This window comes from Phacochoerus africanus, chromosome 13 (genome assembly GCF_016906955.1).
Source record: "Phacochoerus africanus isolate WHEZ1 chromosome 13, ROS_Pafr_v1, whole genome shotgun sequence".
Classification (NCBI taxonomy): Eukaryota; Metazoa; Chordata; class Mammalia; order Artiodactyla; family Suidae; genus Phacochoerus; species Phacochoerus africanus.
The window spans coordinates 16,002,775-16,024,356 of NC_062556.1; the positions used below are offsets into that span (position 1 = coordinate 16,002,775).

Sequence of the window (21,582 nt, forward strand, 5' to 3'; positions counted from 1 at the left end):
GTGAGGGATGCGCAAAGGCGAGGTAAGTCATTGCGTTAATAACAGTGAGGGCCAGGCCCCCAAAAGGAGAAGCAGGTGTTGGTCTTGGCACTTCTCACTGCCCACCCGTGAGCTCTTCCCACCAATGTCCATGTAGATGGTCTCAGCCCAGAAGAGAAGCTGGGCACATTAGCATACATTCATTTAATGTACTACCTCCATGGGCCACTTTAATTTTAAATGAATGGGAAGAAGGAAACACAAAGGAAGAAACTGATAGTGCAGAAAAGCAAGTGCGAATGGGGGTAGCGGGCAGGGAGGCCTCCCTTCCACCTCCCAGAAGGCCCTGCCTGGTCCACAGGCCTCCATCATTGGGGAAGGCAGCGCTTTGTGGGCAGAGCTCCAGAGCCTCAGCCTCATGCCACGCCCCTTTCTCATGTTACAGAGCCGAGCTTTCGAAGTTTGGGGGAAGCCTGGAGACAGATTTGGGAGCAAGTGGCCCTTCAGGGATGCTGCCTCTGTGTTCTAAAGAGCTGCCAGGTGAGCATCACCCGCAGATGAATTGTTAGCAGCACTGCAGCCTTTTCTGGAAAGCTGTCAACCCCCTCCAGACCTTCCAGACTGCCCAGTGGAGGGGAAATGATTGCCCACAGCCTGACAGGCAGAGAGGGCTCTGGCTGGCAGAGTCTGAGCCTCCCCACCCCCACCCCCTTTCGGACCCTTTTCAAGAGAGCCCAGGGTCTCCCGCCAACACCCGCCCACACATGCCGGACCAAGCCCTGCAGACCGCAATACAGCCTGGAGGGTGGGATTACGACCTCGGAGAATCACTCAACCTGGGGGGAAGTGCAGCTGGCCCTCCTTAAAGATGCTGGCTTTGCAAACCGCTCCTCAGGACTTTATTAGATCTTTTGAAGGCAGGAGTCAAATAAGAGCATATTCTCCTGGGCACACGGAGTGACCCGGGACACGAGTCCCGATCCAGCGGTGCGTGGACCCCGCGGCCCTTCAGCTCCTGCGCTCACGCCCTGCGCCGGGGGAAGGCTGGCGACCGGGGGCCTCCGTGGTGGCCACCTTCCAGCATCTGCTCCTCGGCAACTTGGCCGCCGCCCTCCACCCAGAAGGCCTTCTCCTCCTGCCAGAGCGCGTTCTCTTCCTCCCAGAGGGACTTTTTATCCTCCCAGAGCGCCTTCTCCTCCTCCAGAAGGGCCCTCTCCTCGACCCACAGGGCCCTTTCTTCCTCCCACAGGGCCTTGTCCTCCTGAAGAAGGTTCCGGTCTCGTTCCCATAAGGCGTTGTCCTCTTTCCAGAAGGCCTTATCTTCCTTCCAGAAGATTCGGTACTTTTTCCAAAAGGCTTTCTCTTCTTCTCGGAACGATTTCTCCATTTCCCAGAAGGCTCTTTCCTCTTTCCAGAAGGTTTTCTCCTCTTCCCAGAAAGTTCTCTCCTCTTCCCAAAAGCCCAAGATCTGGCCCCTGAAAGTGCAGATCTTGCCCCGGAAAGTCCACATCTCTTCCCTGAAGTCTTCGATTTTCTCACGGAAGTGTTTCATCTCTTCCCGAAACGCCTTTTCTTCCTGCAGCTTGTGGATCAGTTTCTTCCGGCGAATGCTGGACGAGGACGCCGCCAGGGAGCGGAAGCAGGCAAGCCCCATCCATTTGCTCACCTTGAAGGGAAACATGGTCCTGACCGGCCAGGGTGGCGGGAGGCTGCGCTGGAGGACAGGGCTGCGGGCCGCCTGCAGGTCGGCTGGTCCAACCCTGTGGGGCGCCAGAGAGAGCATGACGGTGAGTAACGCGGCCGGAGGGCAAGCCCTGCCTCTGGACCGTTTGACTGGGGGAGTTTTAGCCATTGTTCGCTTTGGCCCTTGGGGGTATTTGTGAGGGACAAGCCTTGGTAGAGACAGATGCCAGCAGGTCATGGCTTTGGGCCGAAAAGAAGGTCGGCACATTCGGGTTCAAAGCCACTAAGAAAATAGATCACAGCCAACTGGGACGGGTTCACAACCAGGGCGTCAGAACACACAAGTACGACACAGTCACAGCAGAGGTGTGGCACAGTTCGTTTTTGCTTTTCAATAGTAACGTGCCACAGCCCCAAGGTGACTTGTTTGTGTTAAATCAACCAGAATACATCTGAGGTTTGGGCTTTCTCACTGGGGGACTGCTCATTACCCTCTGGTGGGTGTGCTCACAGCGGGGGCTGCACGTGGGCATGGTCGCTCTTACAAGCCACGTGGGTGGGTGAGACCCACTACCTGGAGGGGCCGCTTTTGGAAGAAGAATTTATTTTGGGAACAGAACCAAAAGGTGAAAGAGGACACTGAACGTTGGCTAGGATGTGGGCAAGAGGAAGTCTCACTCAAGATCCAGTCATATTGAGCAATAATGAACACATTATGATCCAGCAGCTCCATTCCCAGATCCAAACTCTGAGGAAACTTAGGAATTGTGTTCAGGTGACACATACAGGAATATTCAAGCAGTGCTGTTCACAACAGCTCAACGCTGCCAGGCAGTCCAACAACCATCACAATAGGATGGAGTTCAGCTGTGGTGGTTTATTCATGGAATGCAGAGCACAGCTCTGGGCAGCGAGGTGGAGGGATCTTGTAACATTGAAAGAAAGAAGCAGGATCAAAGACTTTGAAAGAGAAACTTCCAAGACAGGAAAAATTAAACTGTTGTTTAGGGAAATATACTTAGGTGATAACATCTGAGTCCCATCAAGTGAAAGTAGTATTTACTTGTGCGTGAGGGAGGGGGTTGGGAGGGAGGATACTGAGGGTTGTGATTGGGTGAGGAGGAGGGGCTTCGGAGGGGCTGGTAGAAATCCGTTTCTTTACTTGATGGCAGGTGCATGCGTGGTCCTTATAAAAAAAAAAGTGCTAAGTTCGAGTTCCCCTTGTGGGGTGCAGCAGAAATGAATCTGACTAGGAACCGTGAGGTTGTGGGTTTGATCCCTGGCCTTGCTCAGTGGGTTAAAGATCTGACGTTGCTGTGACCTGTGGTGTAGGTCATAGACACAACTCAGATCCTGTGTTGCTGTGGCTGTGATGTAGGCCGGGGAGCTGTGGCTCCAATTCGACCCCTAGCCTGGGAACCTCCATATGCTGCAGGTGTGGACCTAAAAAGCAAAAAAAAAAAAAAAAAAGTGCTAAGTTGTGTATGAATGTTTTATCTCCTTCAGTAAATGCATTGTATTTCTCAATAAAATAATAGCTAGGGAGAAAGAACCGAAGTAAGGAGAGAAGGAAGGAAGAGGAGAGGGAGAGGGAGGGGAGGAGGGAGGGAGGAGGACCTCCCCATTGCTGTGATCTGCAGTATCAGGTATCAGAACGATCCACAGAAATTTAGGTAACAACAAAGATGATTCAAGAAATGAGAAAACAATTTGGGAGCGGGACAGAGTGTGGAGGAGACAGGGGTCCATACCCCTGGCCCAGGCGTTGATTTCCATGTTGAGCTTTCTGAGAGCAGAAGGGGTCTGACCTCACTCAGCGGGCCTTGCTAAGCACCACACGATGGAGAACCAGGAGTGCCTTCTGGAAATTTCCGGGCTTTCTCCTGCTTTTCCTACTTTCTGACTTGGGAGCAGAGAGGGCAGGAGAAGGACACATAGTGGGCGTGTGTGTGTGTGAAAGAGATGGTGGCTCCGCTGTGGACGGCTGGTGGCTCACCATCTGTTCACTTGGTCACGCAAGTGGGAAGCCTGGAGCTCCTCTTTGACTCCTTCCTCAAAGACTTTTAACTAATGATCAAGTCCTTCCTGTGACAATTCTTGAACCCACACTCTCTGCTCCATCTCCTTGACCCCAGCTGGTTCAGGCCAGGATGCCTGTGACAGCCTGACTGGTCTCTCTGGCGTTGACCTTGGCCACCCCTCCCTCGTGGTAGCCCCAGGGGTGGTTCTGAAACACTGTGCATCCCATCCTACCTGCTCACAGGCCTTGGAAGACCCTGTGGCCCAATGATCACATCCAAACTTCTGAGCGAGGCCCCCTCTGCAACCTGACTCCTGCTTGCCCCGGCCCCCGTACCTTCCTACCCAGTGTCCACTCAACTCCAAAGCCAAGCCTCAGTAATGAGCTACATTCATTTCTGGACACGACCTGTGATTTCCAGCCTCCACACCAAGGAACATAGGGGGGTCGTCTACTGAGGTTCCCTTCTCCTCCTGTTGTGGGCCTGAACTCCTGCTCATCCCTTCCCCCCGGGAAGCTACTTGGACCCTCCAGACAAGGTTCATCACCACATCCTTGATGCTCTCTGTCTCTACACACTCCCGTTGTTTGCTTGTCCTGCTGGATTGAAATCAGGTGTAGACGTGCCTTGCTTCCATTGGATGCCATGTAACCCAAGCTGTGTGTCTCAGAGGCAACTGATAAAAATGTTGGCTGAACTAAATTGAATTTCATTGAATTTCGGAATTTTGATGATCCACATTGTATTGTGGTTAGTTGTCTTATTCCTACTATTTATGTAGCTGGGGGTGCTCAGTTGGAGAAAACACCTCATTCTTCAGGTCCCCACGTTTCTCTTTTTTCTGCTGTGAGAACACATTCAGTGTTTGCTCGAGTGGATTAGGTAGCTATGAACAAAGCCTCAGCGTCAATTAGAATTGCCAGATGGCTGCCAACAGCAATCAGCCTGCTAACTATAATGTCAGTAATAACAACTCCTACTGTGTATTTGCTCAGCCCTTTTATGTTGGGCGCTTTACTTGTATCACCTGTTTAATCCCTCAACCACACTGTAAGCTGATATACCTTGTGGGGGTGGGTACCTTGATTAATCCCATTTTATTACTGAGAAAACCCAAGCTTAAATAAATTAATAACCTATCAAGACACTTACGTAGATGAGTCTGGATTTGGTGGAAGGCAAAGGTCATGTTTAGAAGTGCATTATGTGGTCAAGTGCTGCTGCTTGTACAAGCCATCCACTGGTGTTTTCACTAGGCAGGCACGCCCACACATGTCTCTGGTTTGCACTAACTGGAGAACTGGCTGAAATAATTTAAAAGTTCCTTTCCTTTCTGCTGTGGACACCAGCTGTCACCCAGTTCTGCGTTTCACCCTGACTAGTTCTCCCCAGCCGTTATTTTCTGGCTCGCTATGGCTTCACGCTCTCAGCCGGTCTTAACACCAATTGTTGCTTTAGTGCATTTTTCTTTTCGGGCTGCTTTCCACAGAGAAACAGTGTCTCTGCCTTAATGGGGAGGGGAGACCCACAAAGCTGAGTGCAGTCAATTCAGGGCAGCTGGCTCCATCCTCGGAGCTCCTCCGGAACAGGACAGACTACAGACTCCAGGTCAGTGAGCACTCGGTTCACTGTACACTGTTTTCTCCCAAATCTGACTCCCTACTTGGGCAGCAGCAGGAGAAGCCTGCTTATGGCACGCGTTGAATAAATGCATCCTGGAAATTCACGTATCGTGAGTCCAGTATGGAGAGACACCCCTTGTTCTCAGAGAATCTGGGTTTGGAGGAAAGCAGAGGCTCACAAGCTGAACCCTCTTCCAGCTCACCTCTTGGCATCCACATCCATCCCGAATGTCCTCTGGGCTCCCAGGCCGAGCCCGCCCGCCCCCATCTCCTCCCACCTGCAAGGCGACCGCGTTTCATCCGTGATCCCTCAGTCACAGGCCTTCCGCAGCTCTCCCTCTGCTCAGCACGCGAGCTTGATCACGTCTCTCCCATCTTCAAACCGACCAACCAGCCAATCCCAAACAGAATTCTCACTGCCTCTACCTATTTGCTAGCCCTCTCCTCCTTAAATAGTCTTTTTAAAAGGGCAGTTGAGGAGTTGCTGCTGTGGCACAATGGGATTGGCAGCACCAGGATGCAGGTTCGACCCCAGCCTGGCACAGTGGGTTAAAGGATCCAGCATTGCCTCAGCTGAAGCATAGGTCACAGCTGTGGCCCAGATCGAATGCCTAGCCTGGGAACTCCATACGCTGAATATATATATTTAGTTAAAAAAGCAGTTGACAGTCACTCTCCCCAGCCCTGTACTGCATCTGCACCCTCATCCTACAGCAATTTCTGCCCCCCTGACGCCACTGACCCCCTTGGTTGTTTAGTCCTCATCCCGTTGACCTCTCAGCAGCATTGGACATGAGTCCTTTTTGAAACTGCTTCCCTCTTGTTATCTATAGCATCAAGCTGCTCTGTTCTCGCGCTGCCAGAGGGCTCCTGGCCCTGTGTGGACTCGTTTTCCCAACCGAGTCTCCTTTATCCTTCCACCGCAGAGGGCTCTTGTGGGGAATAAACCAGTATGCTGAGGGCCTAGCACAGCGCTGGGCACACAGCAAATGCTCGAAACAGGACAGAAGAATAATTACAGGGAGTTCCCTTCGTGACTCAGCCGTTAAGGAGCCCGACTAGGTTCGATGAGGATGCGGGTTCAATCCCTGGCCTCACTCAGTGGGTTAAGGATCTGGCGTTGCCATGAGCTGTGGTGTAGGTCACAGACACGCCTCAGATCCTGGCGGTGGCTGGCAGCTAAGCTATAGCTCCAATTTGACCCCTAGCCGGGAAACTTCCATATGCCACGAGTGTGGCCCCAGAGAGCAACAACAACAACAACAAAAGGACTCATAGTTACTATCCTGTGTCATTTCCAGTCTTCCTAGAGTGGCACGCCGGGACAAGCTTGATATTCCCCTACAGACATTGAGCCTTACCTCTCCGCTATCTCCCCTGACCCCCCTACCACCTCAAACCTGCTGAGTTTTCCTCACTTCCATGCCATGCTGTTTTCTCTCCATGGAAGGTCTTTTTTTTTTTTTTTTTTTTGGCCACACCCATGGCATATGGAAGTTTCCAGGCCAGGGACTGAACTCATGCCTTAGCAGCCACCTGAGCTGCTGCAGAGACAGTGCCTGATCCTTAACCCACTGCATCACAGCAAGGCCTCCTCCCTGGATGGTCTTGCCTAACCCAACTTCACTTGATCCAGCTATTCAAGGCTCAGATAAGGAGCCATGTGTGCTAAGCAGCTTCTCCTGAAACTCCCCCACGGGGTCCCGACAGCGTATATGCCCCTCCTGCCCTGCCAGGAGCACTTCGTCTCCCATCTCCACGCCTGGCATCCAGCACAGTATCTGGTGCGCAGCAGATGTTCAGTAAACATCTCTTCAGTCAGGGGCAGTCTTCTGGGTTAGAATGTTGGGAAAAAAACTACCTCCAAAGTTGTTCTCATTACCACTTAAATTATCTTTGAGAAAGAGAGAAAATATACAGTACACGTAGATTCTTATTTAGATATAAATACAATATAAAACTGATGTATGTCTATTTAGATTTAAAAATCGGAGTCAAAGAAACATGCCTAATCTTCAATCTTATACTTCAAGGCTGGGAACTTATTTTTAAGGGAAGTGTTATATATCACACTATGCCTAGAACCAGTTCTATCCAGGAGTTCCCGTCGTGGCTCAGTGGTGAGCGAATCTGACTAGCATCTATGAGGGCACAAGTTCGATCCCTGGCCTCGCTCAGTGGGTTAAGGATCAGGTGTTGTGGTGAGCTGTGGTATAGGTCACAGACGTGGCTCCAATCTGGTGTTGCTTTGGCTATGGTGTAAGCCGGCAGCTGCAGCTCTGATTGGACCCCTAGCTTAGGAACTTCCATATGCCATGAATGTGGCCTTAAAAAGCAAAAAAACAAAAACAAAAACAAAAAACCCAGTTCTATCCAATCTAAAGCCAGTGGTTACTTACTGCTTAGCTGTTTCCCAACTGAGCAGGTCCTGCAGCCCTCAGAGGGCAGGCAGTCATTGTCACATCAGATGCTTAGTGATGTCACTTTTGCAGGCTCCCCAACACTGTTGGCAGTGACCCCTCTGTCCCCTCTCAGCCCTGACTCACAGGATGGAGGGACCAACATGCGGCCCACATGAGAGACTCTAACGAGTGTAGGGATGGCCTGAAAGTGTGGAAAGCTGTCCCCTTCCATCTTTGAGTTCCCAATAGGCTGGCACTGCTGATGACCCGCAAATGATTGTTGCCTCACATTCTACCTCGACCGTGTCCAGGAGCAGGCTCCTGGGAGGCATGGTTCAGTGGGGAGTTGTATGTGATAAACCATTTCTCTTGCTGCTTTCATGGCCCCTTCTTGCCTCTGTCTTTAATAGTTTGACCAGGATGTGTCTACATGGGGACCTCTTTGAGTTTATATTACTTAGAGTTTTTTGAGATGTACAGAGTTGATGCAGGTGTTCCTCAAACGTGAGACGTTTTTGTCTGTTTCTTCAACTCTTCTTTCTTCCTCTTTCTCTCTCCTTCAGGTGTACAGTGCATTGATTCAGTTATATATGCATATATAGCTATTCTTTTTCAGATTCTTTTCCCTTATAAGAAGTTATTATAGGAGTTCCCATCTTGGCACAACCATGAGGTTGCAGGTTCGATCCCTGGCCTTGCTCAGTGGGTTAAGGATCTGGAGTTGCTATGAGCTGTGGTGAAGTTCACAGATGCGGCTCGGATCTGGCATTGCTGTGGCTGTGGCTGTGGGCCAGCAGCAACGGCTCTGATTAGCGCCCCTAGCCTGGGAGCCTCCATGTGCCACAGGTGTGGCCCTAAAAAGCAAAAAAAAAAAAAGCTATCATAAAATATTTGTGTAGAGTTCCCTGTGCTGTACGCCTTTAATTCTTTAAACATGATTTCTTTTAGTTCTTTTAGTCCTTTGATCATATTTATTACAGCTGATTTAATATCTTTGTCTAGTAAGTCAACATTTGTACTTCAGAGACAGCTTTTAACCAAAAAGAAAATAACTCGGAATCATAGTTGACCTTCCCCCCCTGAGTATGAGCAGCTCTTTCTTGTTCCTTTGCATGTTTCGTAATTTTTTGTAAAGAGTGGACATTTAAAATATTATGTTTTTTGGCTGTGCCCATAGCATGCAGAAGTTCCCGGGCCGGGGCTCAAACCCAAGCCACAGCAGGGACAACACTGAACCCTTAACTGCTAGGCTACCAGGGAACTCCCTAAAATAATATAATTTAAACTAATATAATATTAGGAGTTCAGGTTAGCTCAGCAGGTTAAAGACCCGATGTAGTCTCCATGAAGATGTGGGTTTGATCCCTGGCCTTTTTCAGTGAGTTAAGGATCTGGTGTTGCCTCAAGCTGCAGTGTCAGTCACAGATGCAGCTCAGATCCCCAGTTGCTGTGGTTGTGGCATAGGCTGGCAGCCGCAGCTCCAATTCAACCCCTCGCCTGGGAACGTACATATGCCACATGGGCAGCCATAAAAAGAAAAAAATGTGTTAATATAATATTACAAATAATTTAATGTGGTAAGTCTGGAAATGAGATTCTCCCTTTCTCAGGTTAGTAGTTGTTTTTGTTGCTGTTATTATTTGTTTGTTTAGTGGCTTTCCTGGACTAATTCTGTAAGGTCTATTTTTTGGTTGTGTGTGGCCACTGAAGTCTGCTTGATTAGCTTAGTAGTCAAATGAATGAACTAAGAGCGCTCGCTCCTTGAACTGATGAGTCTCCCTTGTCTGAGGGACTGTGTGTGTGTGTGTGTGTGTGTGTGTGTGTGGTGTGTGTCTGTAGTATGTGTGTGGGGTGTATGTGTGTGTGGGGTGTGCATGTCTGTGTATGTTGTGTGTGTGGGGTGTGTCTGTAGTATGTGTATGTTTGTGTGTGTGTGTGTGTGTGTGTGTGTGGTTGTGTGTGTGTGTGACCTTCTAGATTCCCAGAAATATGTCAGAACTTTTAAAAGCTTCTGTCTTGGAGTTCCGTCATGGTGCAGCGGAACCGAATCCGGCTAGGAACCATGAGGTTGAGGGTTCGATCACTGGCCTCACTCAGTGGGTTAAGGATCTGGCGTTGCTGTGAGCTGTGGCGTAGGCTGGCAGCTGTAGCTCCAATTCACCCCCTAGCCTGGGAACCTCCATTGCTGCAAGTGAGGCCCTAAAAAACAAACAAACAAAAAATTTTAAATAAAATAAATAAATAAAAGCTTCTATCTTATTCTCTAGTTATTCTCAAGTTATTGGTCAGCATTATATTAGCCCCAGCTGGTAACATTATCTCAGGCAGCTGTGATATTAAATAATTACAATGATTTTTTTGGATAAATGCCCTGAGGTTAGAGCTGTTCACACAAACTAAACATTACGTTAGGTCCAATAAAGGCCAGTGCTGTGGATGGAGCGTTTCAGTGAACTGCCAAACCAGTCAGCTGCTAACAGTTCTTTGGAGATGAGGATTTGGGGGGCTCTAAACCCATCCTCTCCCTAACTGAGGCGTTCTGAGACTCCTGATTCATTGTTTTCTAACCGTTCTTCTTTCTGATGCAGAAGGTTGCTGTCATAAGGGAGGCATCAGATGGTCTGGGTGATGACTAGTCTTGTAGCTGGAGAGTCAGAGGAATAAATACCTGCGAGGACTATTCCAAAGAGATCCAACAGGTGATCAGACAGTTGCGTGGGATGAAAGTGGAGGGAATAGGACAGAAAGCGAGTGTGTCCTGATGAGACACTTGACGTTGAAGTGGACTTGCTTTAGATGAGCTGGTGGAATATTCTTACATAGAAACTTGGGATCCTCAGCGATTCACAGTTCGTGAGATGTTTGCTACTCTCAGTGGGCCTGAAAGTCTCTGGAGGAGATGGTACATGACATCACTGTTGCTAAATGTGAACAGGCGCTGAAAGTAAATTGATCCTCCACCTCAGTGAGCTCACATAATTGGAAAGAATAATCTTCCCTCTGCCATATTTTGCACAAATCAACAGCTCCTCTTCACTCAAGATAACAGAGTTTAGCTTAAATTTTGTTCAGTGCTCTTATTTTTAAAAATGGTGTTGTCATTCTTGTTAGTCTTCAAAGCAATGCATATTTATTGTGAAAAAAACCAAAAGATTAGAAAATAGAACAAAGATGAAGAAAATTAAAATCATCCATTATGCCAATAATCAGAGGTAACCACTGTAAACATTTTTGAGGTATAGTCTTCCACTGTTTTTCCTATATCTACAGCTAGATATATTCTAAATAATTGGTTTTACACTGTGCATACTCTTCTGTGGCTTGCCTGTTCATGTAATATATATCATAAAAATTTCCCTGTTTCTTTAAATATTTCTCAGAATATGATTTTCTATAACTGCAAGAGTGCACAGTCCCCTACTTTTGGAAATTGATTTATCCTATTAGGAATATAATTGTCCTGGAAGAGTAAGTCAGATTGGAAAATTACTCACAAATGAAGGGCAATGGCAGCAAAATTCATCACCAGGCCCAAGGCCTCAGTCTCCACTTTGAAAGAAGAGACTTCTTTCTAGCAGCACTATTCATAGAAAGAGATCATTCATGGGAAGTTGGCCTTGTGAAGGCAGAATTTGTTTTGTTCCTGCTATATCCACTGTGCTCATTTTACAAAGAACCTCTGAAATCAAGCAGAAAAGAACCAGTAGGAGTTCCCGTCATGACTTAGCAGGGACACACCCTACTAGTATCCATGAGGATGTGGGTTCAATCCCTGGCCATTCTCAGTGGGTTAAGGATCTGGTGTGGACACAGCTGCGGCATAGGTTGCAGATGCGGCTGGGATTTGGCGTAGCTGTGGCATAGGACGGCAGCTGTAGCTCCAGTTCAACCTCTAGCCTGGGTGTGGCCCTAAAAAAAAAAAAAAAAAGAAAGAAAGAAAAGAAAAGGACCAATAATGCAATAAATAAATGGCCAAAGGATGTGAATAAATAGCGATTGTAAACAAGTGCAAATGACTCTTTAACATATGAAAAAATTTCCAACCTCAATTATAGTGTAATGCAATTGAAAACAAATATTGCAGGAGTTCCCTTGTGGTGCAGTGGGTTAAAGATTCAGCATTGCCACTGTAGCGGCTTGGGTCACTGCAGTGGCACAGGTTCAGCCTCTGGCGCAGGAACCTCTACAGGTACATCTAAAAAGAAATCTATTTCAAGTCAGCAGATAATATCAGTCTTGATAAGAAAACACTCAGGGCTTACTATGTGCTTGTCATATGTGTCACTGCACAGATTTAGCTGTACTGGTGGTTTACAGCCATCTGTTCTCAATAGTTGGTGCTTCCATTCTGATCAGTCAGGACCCTTGTTCAACTTTTATTTATTTATTTTATTTATTTATTTTTCTTGTCATTTTAGAGCTGCACCCATGGCATATGGAAATTCCCAGACTAGGAGTCGAATCAGAGCTACAGCTGCCAGCCTACACCACAGCCATAGCCGTGCCAGATCCGAGTTGCGTCTTCGACCTATACCACAGCTTACAGCAATACCAGATCTTTAACCGACTGAACAAGGCCAGGGATCGAACCTATGTCCTCATGGATACTAGTTCGGATCATTACCTCTGAGCCACAATGGTAACTCCCTCAATTTTTAAATATTTAAAAAATATCATCCCTGAAAACATTGTTAAAACCAAGGACCGGACAAAGTGGGTAGGCAGTCACCATGTGTTAGACCAGGAAATTAAACAAGAGGTATAAATAATTATAAAAACAAAGGAGGATAAAACCATCATTATTTGCAGATGATCTGACTTTGTACCTTAGGGGAAAAAAAGAGAAAGGGAGAGAATCAGTGTAAACTTTTGGAATTGATAGTGATCAGGAAAAATAAGGCTAGAATGCCAGTTCATTCCAGTTTATAAATGTGATGCAGTCTTGAACAAAATTACCACAGCACTTCCCCCCCCATCCCAGGGAAACTTGATTAATTCATCTTTGAGAAAGCGATCTGAAAAAATAAACACGTGGGAAAGATGAGGAGTCTGCACCTAGTCTCTGATCTCAGGACTGCAGATCAGGAGAGAGATTGGGTTGCCCTGGCTAGAGCTGGTTCTTGTGAGAGTCCAGGGTCCCACAGAAAGGCAAACAGGCGGCCGGAGGAGACGGGTTGGGGGAAGAACCCCTTCCAGGTGGTGCTGTGCCTTCTCCCATCCCTGACCCAGGCCCCTGGGGACACTGACACCCTCCCGGACTCAGCAGCCAGAATAGTGACATAAAGACAGGTATCATTCCTCTCCCCAAGCCTGCTCTAAGCCTCCATCTAGAACTTGCTGGAAAGGTTGAGGCTGGAGACCTTTCCGGGAGTGAGGAGCGAGTCTCTGGGAGCATGTCCCCACATCTTCCCAGAGCCACAGTACAGCTGAAACTGGGGCTCAGGGACCCCTAGCATTTTCCTGGAGTACCTCGGGTAGCTGCCCAGATCCATGGGGCTCTTAGAATCTGAAGGGTTGACTCTTTTTTTTTTTTCTACTAGTCCCAAGAATTTCTTTACTTATAAAAGTGCAGTAAAATATGCATAACATAAATTTAGTATCTTGACCATTTTTAAAATTTTCTATTTTATTTTTATCTTTTATTCAATTATTTTAATGGCTGCACTTACAGAAGTTGGAAGTTCTTGGTCCAGAGATTGACTCTGAGCCGCAGCTGCAGCAACACTCCATCATTTAACCTTCTGTGCTGGGCCAGGGTCCAACCTGAGCTGCTGCAGTGGGATTCTTTTTTTTCCCTTCGTCTTCTTTTTTTTAAGGGTCACACCTGTGGCATATGGCAGTTCCCAGGCTAGGAGTCAAATCAGAACTGCAACTGCCAGCCTCCACCACAGCCACAGCAACACCAGATCCAAGCCATGTCTGCAACCTACACTGCAGCTCACAGCAACGCCAGATCCTGAACCCACTGAGCAGGGCCATGGATTCAACCTGCCTCCTCATGGATACTAGTTGGGTTCCTAACCCACTGAGCCATGATGGGAACTCCTGCAGTGGGATTCTTAACCCACTGCACCACAGGGGGAAGTCCCCATCGTGACCATTTTTAAGTGAAATTTAGGAATAAGCACATTCACATTGTTGTGCAGTCAACCACTGTCATCTCCAGAACCCTTTTCATCTTGCAAAACTGAAATTGTCCCCATTAAACAATCACCTCCACCCCCATTCCTTCCTTCTCCTGGCCCCTGCAACCAACATTGGGCTTTTGGACTCTGTGAATTTAACTTTTCAACGTACCACAAGTAAATGGTCTCATACAGAATTCGTGCTGTCGTGATGGCTTATTTCACTTAGCACAACGTCCTTAGGCTTCATCCAGGCTGTAGCATGTGTCAGAGGTGATTGTCTTTTCATTCTTATTCTTCTGTAAATTAGTTCAGGACTCAGCCTGCTTCTCTTTTTCTTAATGTATCTTCAGAAAAATTATAGTGCTGAGAAATGTCGAAAAGAAAAGGAAAGCGTCTATTGAAAATGCTTTCTGACTCAGGTGGAAGTTGAAGGGAGGGGTCCTGATGGATTTCTCCCAAATAAGGAAGCCCTCGGGATTCGTAGATGGTAAATATAGAAAAAGTGACTCAAATAGAAGGGTGACATCAGAACGGAAAGTTCTCCAAGGAAGGCATGAAAAGAATGAGAATGGTTACATAGAACTAATTTGTTTGAGAATAACACACATTAAAAGACAGTTCTCTGCACGGTCTGGGGGAAGGGGGTGGGAACGAACACGTGAGAACAGGGCAGCCAGTGTTGGCTGGACCGCTGCTGGCTCCTTCGGTGGCGCACAACTTGGTGTTTGGCCAACTTTAATAGCCCCTTCATTTCCACGGCTTCTGTCAAGAAGTCAGGCATACCCTCATTAACTCACAGACTCCTTTGTAATTAAACCCAGGCATACGCTCATTAACTCATTACTCTTTTGAATTGAGATTCCTCATGGGACACATTGAATTTTATGAAATAATCCTTTTATTCGTAGTGCCTGGCTTGGAGTGAGCATTACTTCTTTAATGAATGATTGAACTCAGTTGTATCAGCAGGGCCTCCCTGTTAGGTAGGCCACCTCAAGGCTTACACAGAAAAATACGCATAATAAAGACTGTCCTCTGAGCTCAGTGTTTACCCCAGTTCTCCTCACAGGTGGCCTTTAGTCACATGACAGCGACTGCAGTGACCAAGAGCCTGGATTCTGGATCACATTGCCTAAGTTCAGAATCGTTATACACTGAGTAGCCCCGTGGCTGAGTGGTTACTTAATCTCTCTGTACCTCACTCTACTCATCTGTGAAATGGGGCCTGTGTTCTCTTCTAGGAGTTTTATGGTGTCATGTTTTGGTCTTTAAGCCATTTGGAGTTTCTTTTTGCGCATGGTTTGAGAGTGTGTTTTATTGATTTACATGCAGATGTCCAGTCTTCCCAGCACCAATTACTGAAAAGACCGTCTTTTTCCCACTTTATATTCTTGCCTCCTTTGTCAAAGCTTAATTGACCATAGGTGTCTGGGTTTATTTCTGGGTTCTCTGTTCTGCTCCATTGTTCCATATGTCTGTTTTTGTACCAATACCACAATGTCTTGATTACTGTAGCTTTGGGTTTTTTTTTTTTGTCTTTTTGTTTTGGTTTGGTTTTTGCTTTTTTAGGGATGCACCTGCAGCATATGGAAGCTCCCAGGCTAGGGGTCAAATTAGAGCTGCAGCCCCCAGCCTACGTGGCAGCTCATGGTAATGCCAGATCCTTAACCCACTGAGCAAGCCCAGGGATCAAACCCACATCCTCATGGATACTAGTCGGGTTCATTACCTCTGAGCCATGCAGGAACTCCTGATTACTGTAGCATTGAAATGTTGTCTGATGTCTGAGAGAGTTATGTCTCCTATTTGCTTTGGTTTCCCCTCAGAATTGCCTTGGAAGTCCTTTGTGATTCCATATAAATTTTGGATTATTCTAGTTCTGTGAAAAATCTCATGCGTAGTCTGACATGTGTTGTTGGATTCAGTTAACTCAAATTTTGTTGGGAATTTTTGCATCTATATTTATTAAAGATATTGGCCTATAATTTTTTTGTTTGGTGTATCTTTGGTTTTGGTATTAGGATGATGGTGGCTTCATAGAATGTCTTTGGGAGTGTTCTTTCTTCAATCTTTTGGAAAAGTTTAAGAAGGATGGGTGTAAGTTCTTCCTTGTATTTTGGTAGAAGTCATCTGGTCTTGGACTTTTGTTTGTAGGGAGTATTTTTATTACACATTCAACTTAATTTCTAGTGATTGGTCTGTTCAAATAATATATTTCTTCTTGATTCAGTTTTGATGGGCTGTATGTTTCTAGGAAGTTGTCTCTTTCTTCTAGGTTGTCAAATTTGTTGGCATATAATTGTTCAGTATTCTCTTAGGATTTTTTGTATTTCTTCAGTATCCATAGAGATTTCTCCTTTTTCATTTCTTATTTTGTTTATTTGAGTTCTCTTTGTCTTGGTGAGTCTGGCCAGAGGTTTGTCAATTTTGTTTGCCCTTTCAAAGACCTAGCTCCTGGTTTTATTGATTTTTTTTTCTATTGTTTCTTTAATCTCTATTTTATTGAATTCCTCTCTGATCTTTATGACCTCCTTCCTTCTGGTGACTTTAGGTTTTATTTGTTCTTTTTTTTCAAGTTCTTTTAGGTGGTAGCTTAGGTTGTTAATTTGAGATTTTTCTTGGTTTTTGTTTTGTTTTGTTTTTTGACTTTTGTTTTTGAGGAAGGGCTGTGGGTATCACATAGATTTTGTATGATTGTGTTTTCATTGTCACCTGTCTCAAGGTTTTTTGGATTTGTTTTGTTTGCTTTTTAGGGCCAAACCCTCAGCATATGAAAGTTCCCAGGCTAGTTGTCAAGTCAGAGCTGCAGCTGCCAGCCTACCCCACAGCCACAGCAATGCAAGATCCAAGCTGAATCTGCAGCCTATACCACAGCTCATGGCAGTGTTGGATCCTTAACCCACTGATCAAGGCCAGGGATCAAACCTGTGTCTTCATGGATACTAGTCGGGTTTGTTACCACTGAGCCACAGTGGGAACTCCTGTCTCAAGGTACTTTTTAATTTCTTTTTGATTTCCTTGTTGACCCATTGGTTTTTTAGTAGCATGTTGTTTAGTCTCCGTGTTGTCAGTTTTTTCTCATTTCTTTTCCTGTGGTTGGTTTCTACTTTTATGCCACTGTGGTCAGAGAAGATGCTTGAAATAATTCCTATACTCTTAAGTTGACTGAGATTAGTTTTCTGCCCCAGTATGTGTTCAGTCCTAAAGAATGTTCCATGTGCACTTGAAAAGAATGTATAAGAGTTCCTGTTGTGGCACAGTGGAAAAGAATATGACTAGGAACCATGAGGTTGCAGGTTTGACCCCTGGTCTCCATCAGCAGGTTAAGGATCCAGCGTTGCCATGAGCTGTGGTGTAGGTCACAGACGTGGTTCAGCTCTGGCATGGCCGTGGCTGTGGTGTAGGCTTGTGGCTGTAGCTCCGATTGGACCCCTGTGCTGGAAACTTCCATGTGCTGCAAGTGTAACCCTAAAAAGAAAAAAAAAGAAAGAAAGAAAAGAATGTATATTTTCTTTTTTTTTTTTTTTGATATAATGTCCTGAAAATATCAATTAAGTCTAACTGTTCTATTGTGTCATTTAGGATTTCTTTTGCCTTATTGATTTTCTGTGTGGATGATCTGTCCATTGATATGAGTGGGGTGTTTAAGTTTCCTACTATTATTGTATTCCCATCAATTTCTCCCTTTGTGTCTCTTAGTATTTCTTGTCTGCATTTGGGTGCTCCTATATTAGGGATATATATATTGATGAATGTAATATCCTCTTCTTGAGTTGATCCTTTTACCATTAAATAATGTCCTTCTTTGTCTTTCTTTATGGCCTTTGTTTTAAAGTCGATTTGTCTGATATGAGTGTTGTGACTCCTGCTTTCCTGTCATTTTCTTTCTTTTTTTTTTTTTTGTCTTTTTGCTATTTCTTTGGGCCGCTCCCACAGCATATGGAGGTTCCCAGGCTAGGGGTCTAATCGGAGCTGTAGCCACAGGCCTACTCCAGAGCCACAGCAACGAGGGATCCGAGCCGCGTCTGCAACCTACACCACAGCTCACGGCAACACCGGATCTTTAACCCACTGAGCAAGGCCAGGGACCGAACCCGCAACCTCATGGTTCCTAGTCGGATTCGTTAACCACTGCGCCACGACGGGAACTCCTCCTGTCATTTTCATTTGTGTGAAATATCTTTTTCTGTCCTCTCACTTTCAGTTTATATGTGTCTTTTCCCTAAGGTGGGTCTCTTGTAGGCAGCATATCATAGGCTCTTTTTTTTTTAATACGTCCTGCCACTTTATGTTTTTTGATTGGAGCATTCGGTCCATTTATTTGAGATAATTATTGATAAATATGTATTTATTGCCATTTTAAACATTGTTTTCCAGTTAATTCTTTGTTCTTTTCTTTTTCTGGTTGGATTTCTTTTTATTTTATGCTTGTATTCTCTTCTTTTTGGTTTTTTTGAATGCATTGTTTGTTTTTGATTTGTAGGTGCTTTGTTTTCCAAGTATGTTAACCCCTACCTATATCTGCTTTCTTTAGATTGATAGTCATATAAGCTTAAACGCCTTCTAAAAAAAAGTCTCAATTTTCTTGCTCTCTGTCCCCATATATATATATATATTTTTTTTTTTTTTGTCTTTTTGGGGCCACTCTTGGAGCATATGGAAGTTCCCAGACTAGGGGTCGATTCAGAGCTGCAGCTGCTGGCCTATACCACAGCCACAGCAACATGAGATTGGAGCTGCATCTGCAACCTATACCACAACTCGTGGCCATGCCAGGTCCTTAACCCACTGAGCAAGGCTAGGGGTTGAACCCTCGTCCTCATGGATACTAGTTGGGTTTGTTACTATTAAGCCTCTTTCCCCACATTTTATCGCTTTGGTGTCCTTCTTTACACCTTCGTGTTTACCCTTTTGCTGTCCCTTGTGATTGTCATCACTTTCACAAATAGGTTTGTATTTTTGTTTTTCTTTTTGATCTGTATACTGGCTTATTTAAGCAATTACTTTCCAGTTGTGATTTATTCCATCCTATATCTTATTTGTTTATTATTTAGAGAAGACATTTTCAATATTTGTTTTAGATTGGGTTTAATATTGCTGTATTTTTTTAGTTTTTGTTTGAGAAATTCTTTTTTTTTTTTTTTTTTTTTCCTTTTTAGGGCCACAGCCAAGGCATATGGAGGTTCCCAGGCTAGGGGTCCAATCAGAGCTACAGCTGCTGGCCTACACCACAGCCACAGCAACACTGGATCCAAGCCACATCTGCAACCAGCACCACAGCTCACAGCAACGCCAGATACTCAACCCACTGAACGAGCCAGTGATCAAACCCACAATCTCATTGTTCCTAGTTGGATTCGCTTCTACTGTGCCACGATGGAAACTCCAAGAAATTCTTTAATTCTCCTATTTTAAATGATAATCTTGCTGGGTAGAGTATTCTAGGCTGCAATTTTTTTCCTTTTAGAACTTTTAATATATCTTAGAACTTTGGATATCTCTTCTGGCCTATTGTGTTTCTGTAGAGAAATTAGCTGATAGACTGATGGAGGTTCCCTTATAATTAAACTTTCTGTTTTTCTCTTGCTGCCTTTAGAATCATCTCCTTATCTTTAACTCTTGCCATTTTTTATTAAAATATTTTTTGGTATAGGACTCTTTGGGGCCCTCTGTGCTTCCTGCATCTGGATGTCTGTTTCATTCTTTAGATTTAGAAAGCTTTCAGCCCTAATTTCTTCAAATATATTTTCTTTCCTTTTTTTTTTTTTTTTTCTTTTTATAGCTGCACCTGCAGCATATGGAAGTTTCCAGGCTAGGGGTTGAATCAGAGTTTCAGCTGCCAGCCTACACCACAGCCACGGTGATGCTGGATCTGAGCTGCATCTGCAGCCTACACTGCAGCCTGCAGAAATGCTGGATCTTTAACCCACTGAGGGAGGCCAGGGATTGAACCCACGTCCTCATGGACATAATGTTGGGTTCTTAACCTGCCGAGCCCAATGGAAACTCCTCAAGTATATTTTCAATCCCTTTTTCTTTTTCTTCTCCTTCTGGAATCCCTATTATGTGTAGATAAGCATGCTTTGTATTATCTCACAGATCTCTTATATTGCTTTGATTTTTTTGCATTTGGCTTTCTGTCTGCTGTCCTGGTTTGGTGTTTTCCATTATTCTATCTACCAAGTCACTTATTCATTCCTCTGCATTATTCATTCTGCTGTTCCCAGCCTTTAACTCAGTTTTTTTCTCTACAAAGGAATTTTCTAAATTTTCTTGGCTTCTCATTATAGTTTCTAGCTTCTTTTAAAAGTAATCCACATTACTGTTAATATCTGTTCTCAATTCCTTCAGTATTTTCATTACCTCCTTTGAACGTGGTGTCTGTTAGGCTGCAGAGATCTGTTTCTTGTTTGCTCCTTCAGGGGAATTCTTCTGTTCTTATAAATATGGGAATGGTTCCTGTGCTTCTTCATTTTGCTTATATTTTTCTCATTCTGTAAGGTTAGGGAAAACAACATTACCTAATATAGTCTTGGAGGCTGTTTGCATGAGGGAGTGTCCCTGGGTAGCTTGTGAGTGCTTTTTTTTTTTTTTTTTGCATGAGGGCTGCTTTTCATTTGGATGCTTACTCTCTCTTTCCTCAGTGTGTGCAGGCTGTTATCCCCTTGATGGGGGTGTACAAGTGTACGACCTGTATGTGCTTCCATGGAGGTGGCCTCAGTGGGCAGTGCCTGCAGCCAGTGTCTGGCTGCTTGGGCCCTTAGCAGTGGCGAGGATCCATGGGGAGGTAGAAGCACAGTGACTCTCAGGAAGGTGTATGTGGATGTGGGAGGGTGACCAGTGGCTTTGGCAGGGGCAACAGAGGGTGAGGGCAGTGGGTGGTGCTCCATTGCAGGCCCTCTGTGGCGGCCCCCCTGAGGTGACTCTAGGGCCACAGGCAGTGCCTGTTCACAGGACCCTTAGTGGTGGTGTGGTGCCCCCACCTCAGGAGTCTGAGATGTCTGTGGTGGTTCTGACCCACCCTTGTCGTCTGCACAAGAAACATCCCCCCACCTGAGAGCCTACACAGGGAAAGAAGTTGTTTCGGCATCCTACCCCCCTCCTCTCCTCCTCCCCAACAAGGGCGCCCAGGCCTCCTCCCGAGCTCCCTCGGTTGGGTGTGAGTGTGGGTGTGGGTGTGGGTGACACTCCCCTCCCCAGCCCCCGCAGGCTGTCTCCACACAGCCAGCCCTGGTCCTCTGCCAGCAACTCACCTCCAAAGCCCGAGTCTCAGCGCCCAGCCTGCGCCCAAGTGTCTGAGGCTGTGAAGCCCCAGGCAGTGGTGCCAGTGGTCTGTGTGGCTCTCTCTCTGCTTTGCCGTCCTCAGTCCGGCTCCTGCGCTTTTCTCTGAGGCTCTGAGGTTCCCCTGCGTTCTGGCTGCTCTCCCCATCGGTTGGGTGGCCTCCCAGGGTGCAGATTCCTTTCCTCTTGCATGGCTCCCTCTCAAGAGTGCTGGTCCTGTCCTGATTCCTTTTTTCTCTTCTCTCTCTTTTCCCTTTTGTTCTATCCAGTTATGTGGAAGGTTTCTTACCCTTTGGGGAGGTCTGAGGTCTCCTGCCAACATTCAGTAGAGGTTCTGTGTGAATCACCCTGCAGGTAGATGGGAGCTTTTTAAGGTGTTTGCAGGAGAAGGTGAGCGTCCCGTCTTATTCCTCCACCATCTCGATCCCATCCAAGCACTTCTTATAAACTAACAGTGAAGAACTTC

At 45.9% G+C, this 21,582-nt stretch overlaps 1 protein-coding gene across 1 annotated transcript; it reads right to left on the reverse strand.

The window, feature by feature from the left end:
- Positions 1-861: 861 nt before the first annotated feature.
- Positions 862-20,243, reverse strand: CCDC70 (coiled-coil domain containing 70). Its single transcript, XM_047756408.1, has 2 exons — positions 20,199-20,243; positions 862-1,739 (listed from the first exon to the last, which is right to left on the reverse strand). Exon 2 carries the CDS (start codon positions 1,658-1,660, stop codon positions 1,001-1,003), a length of 660 nt encoding a protein of 219 aa, XP_047612364.1. The 5' UTR covers positions 1,661-1,739; positions 20,199-20,243; the 3' UTR covers positions 862-1,000.
- Between the last annotated feature and the right edge of the window lie 1,339 nt (positions 20,244-21,582).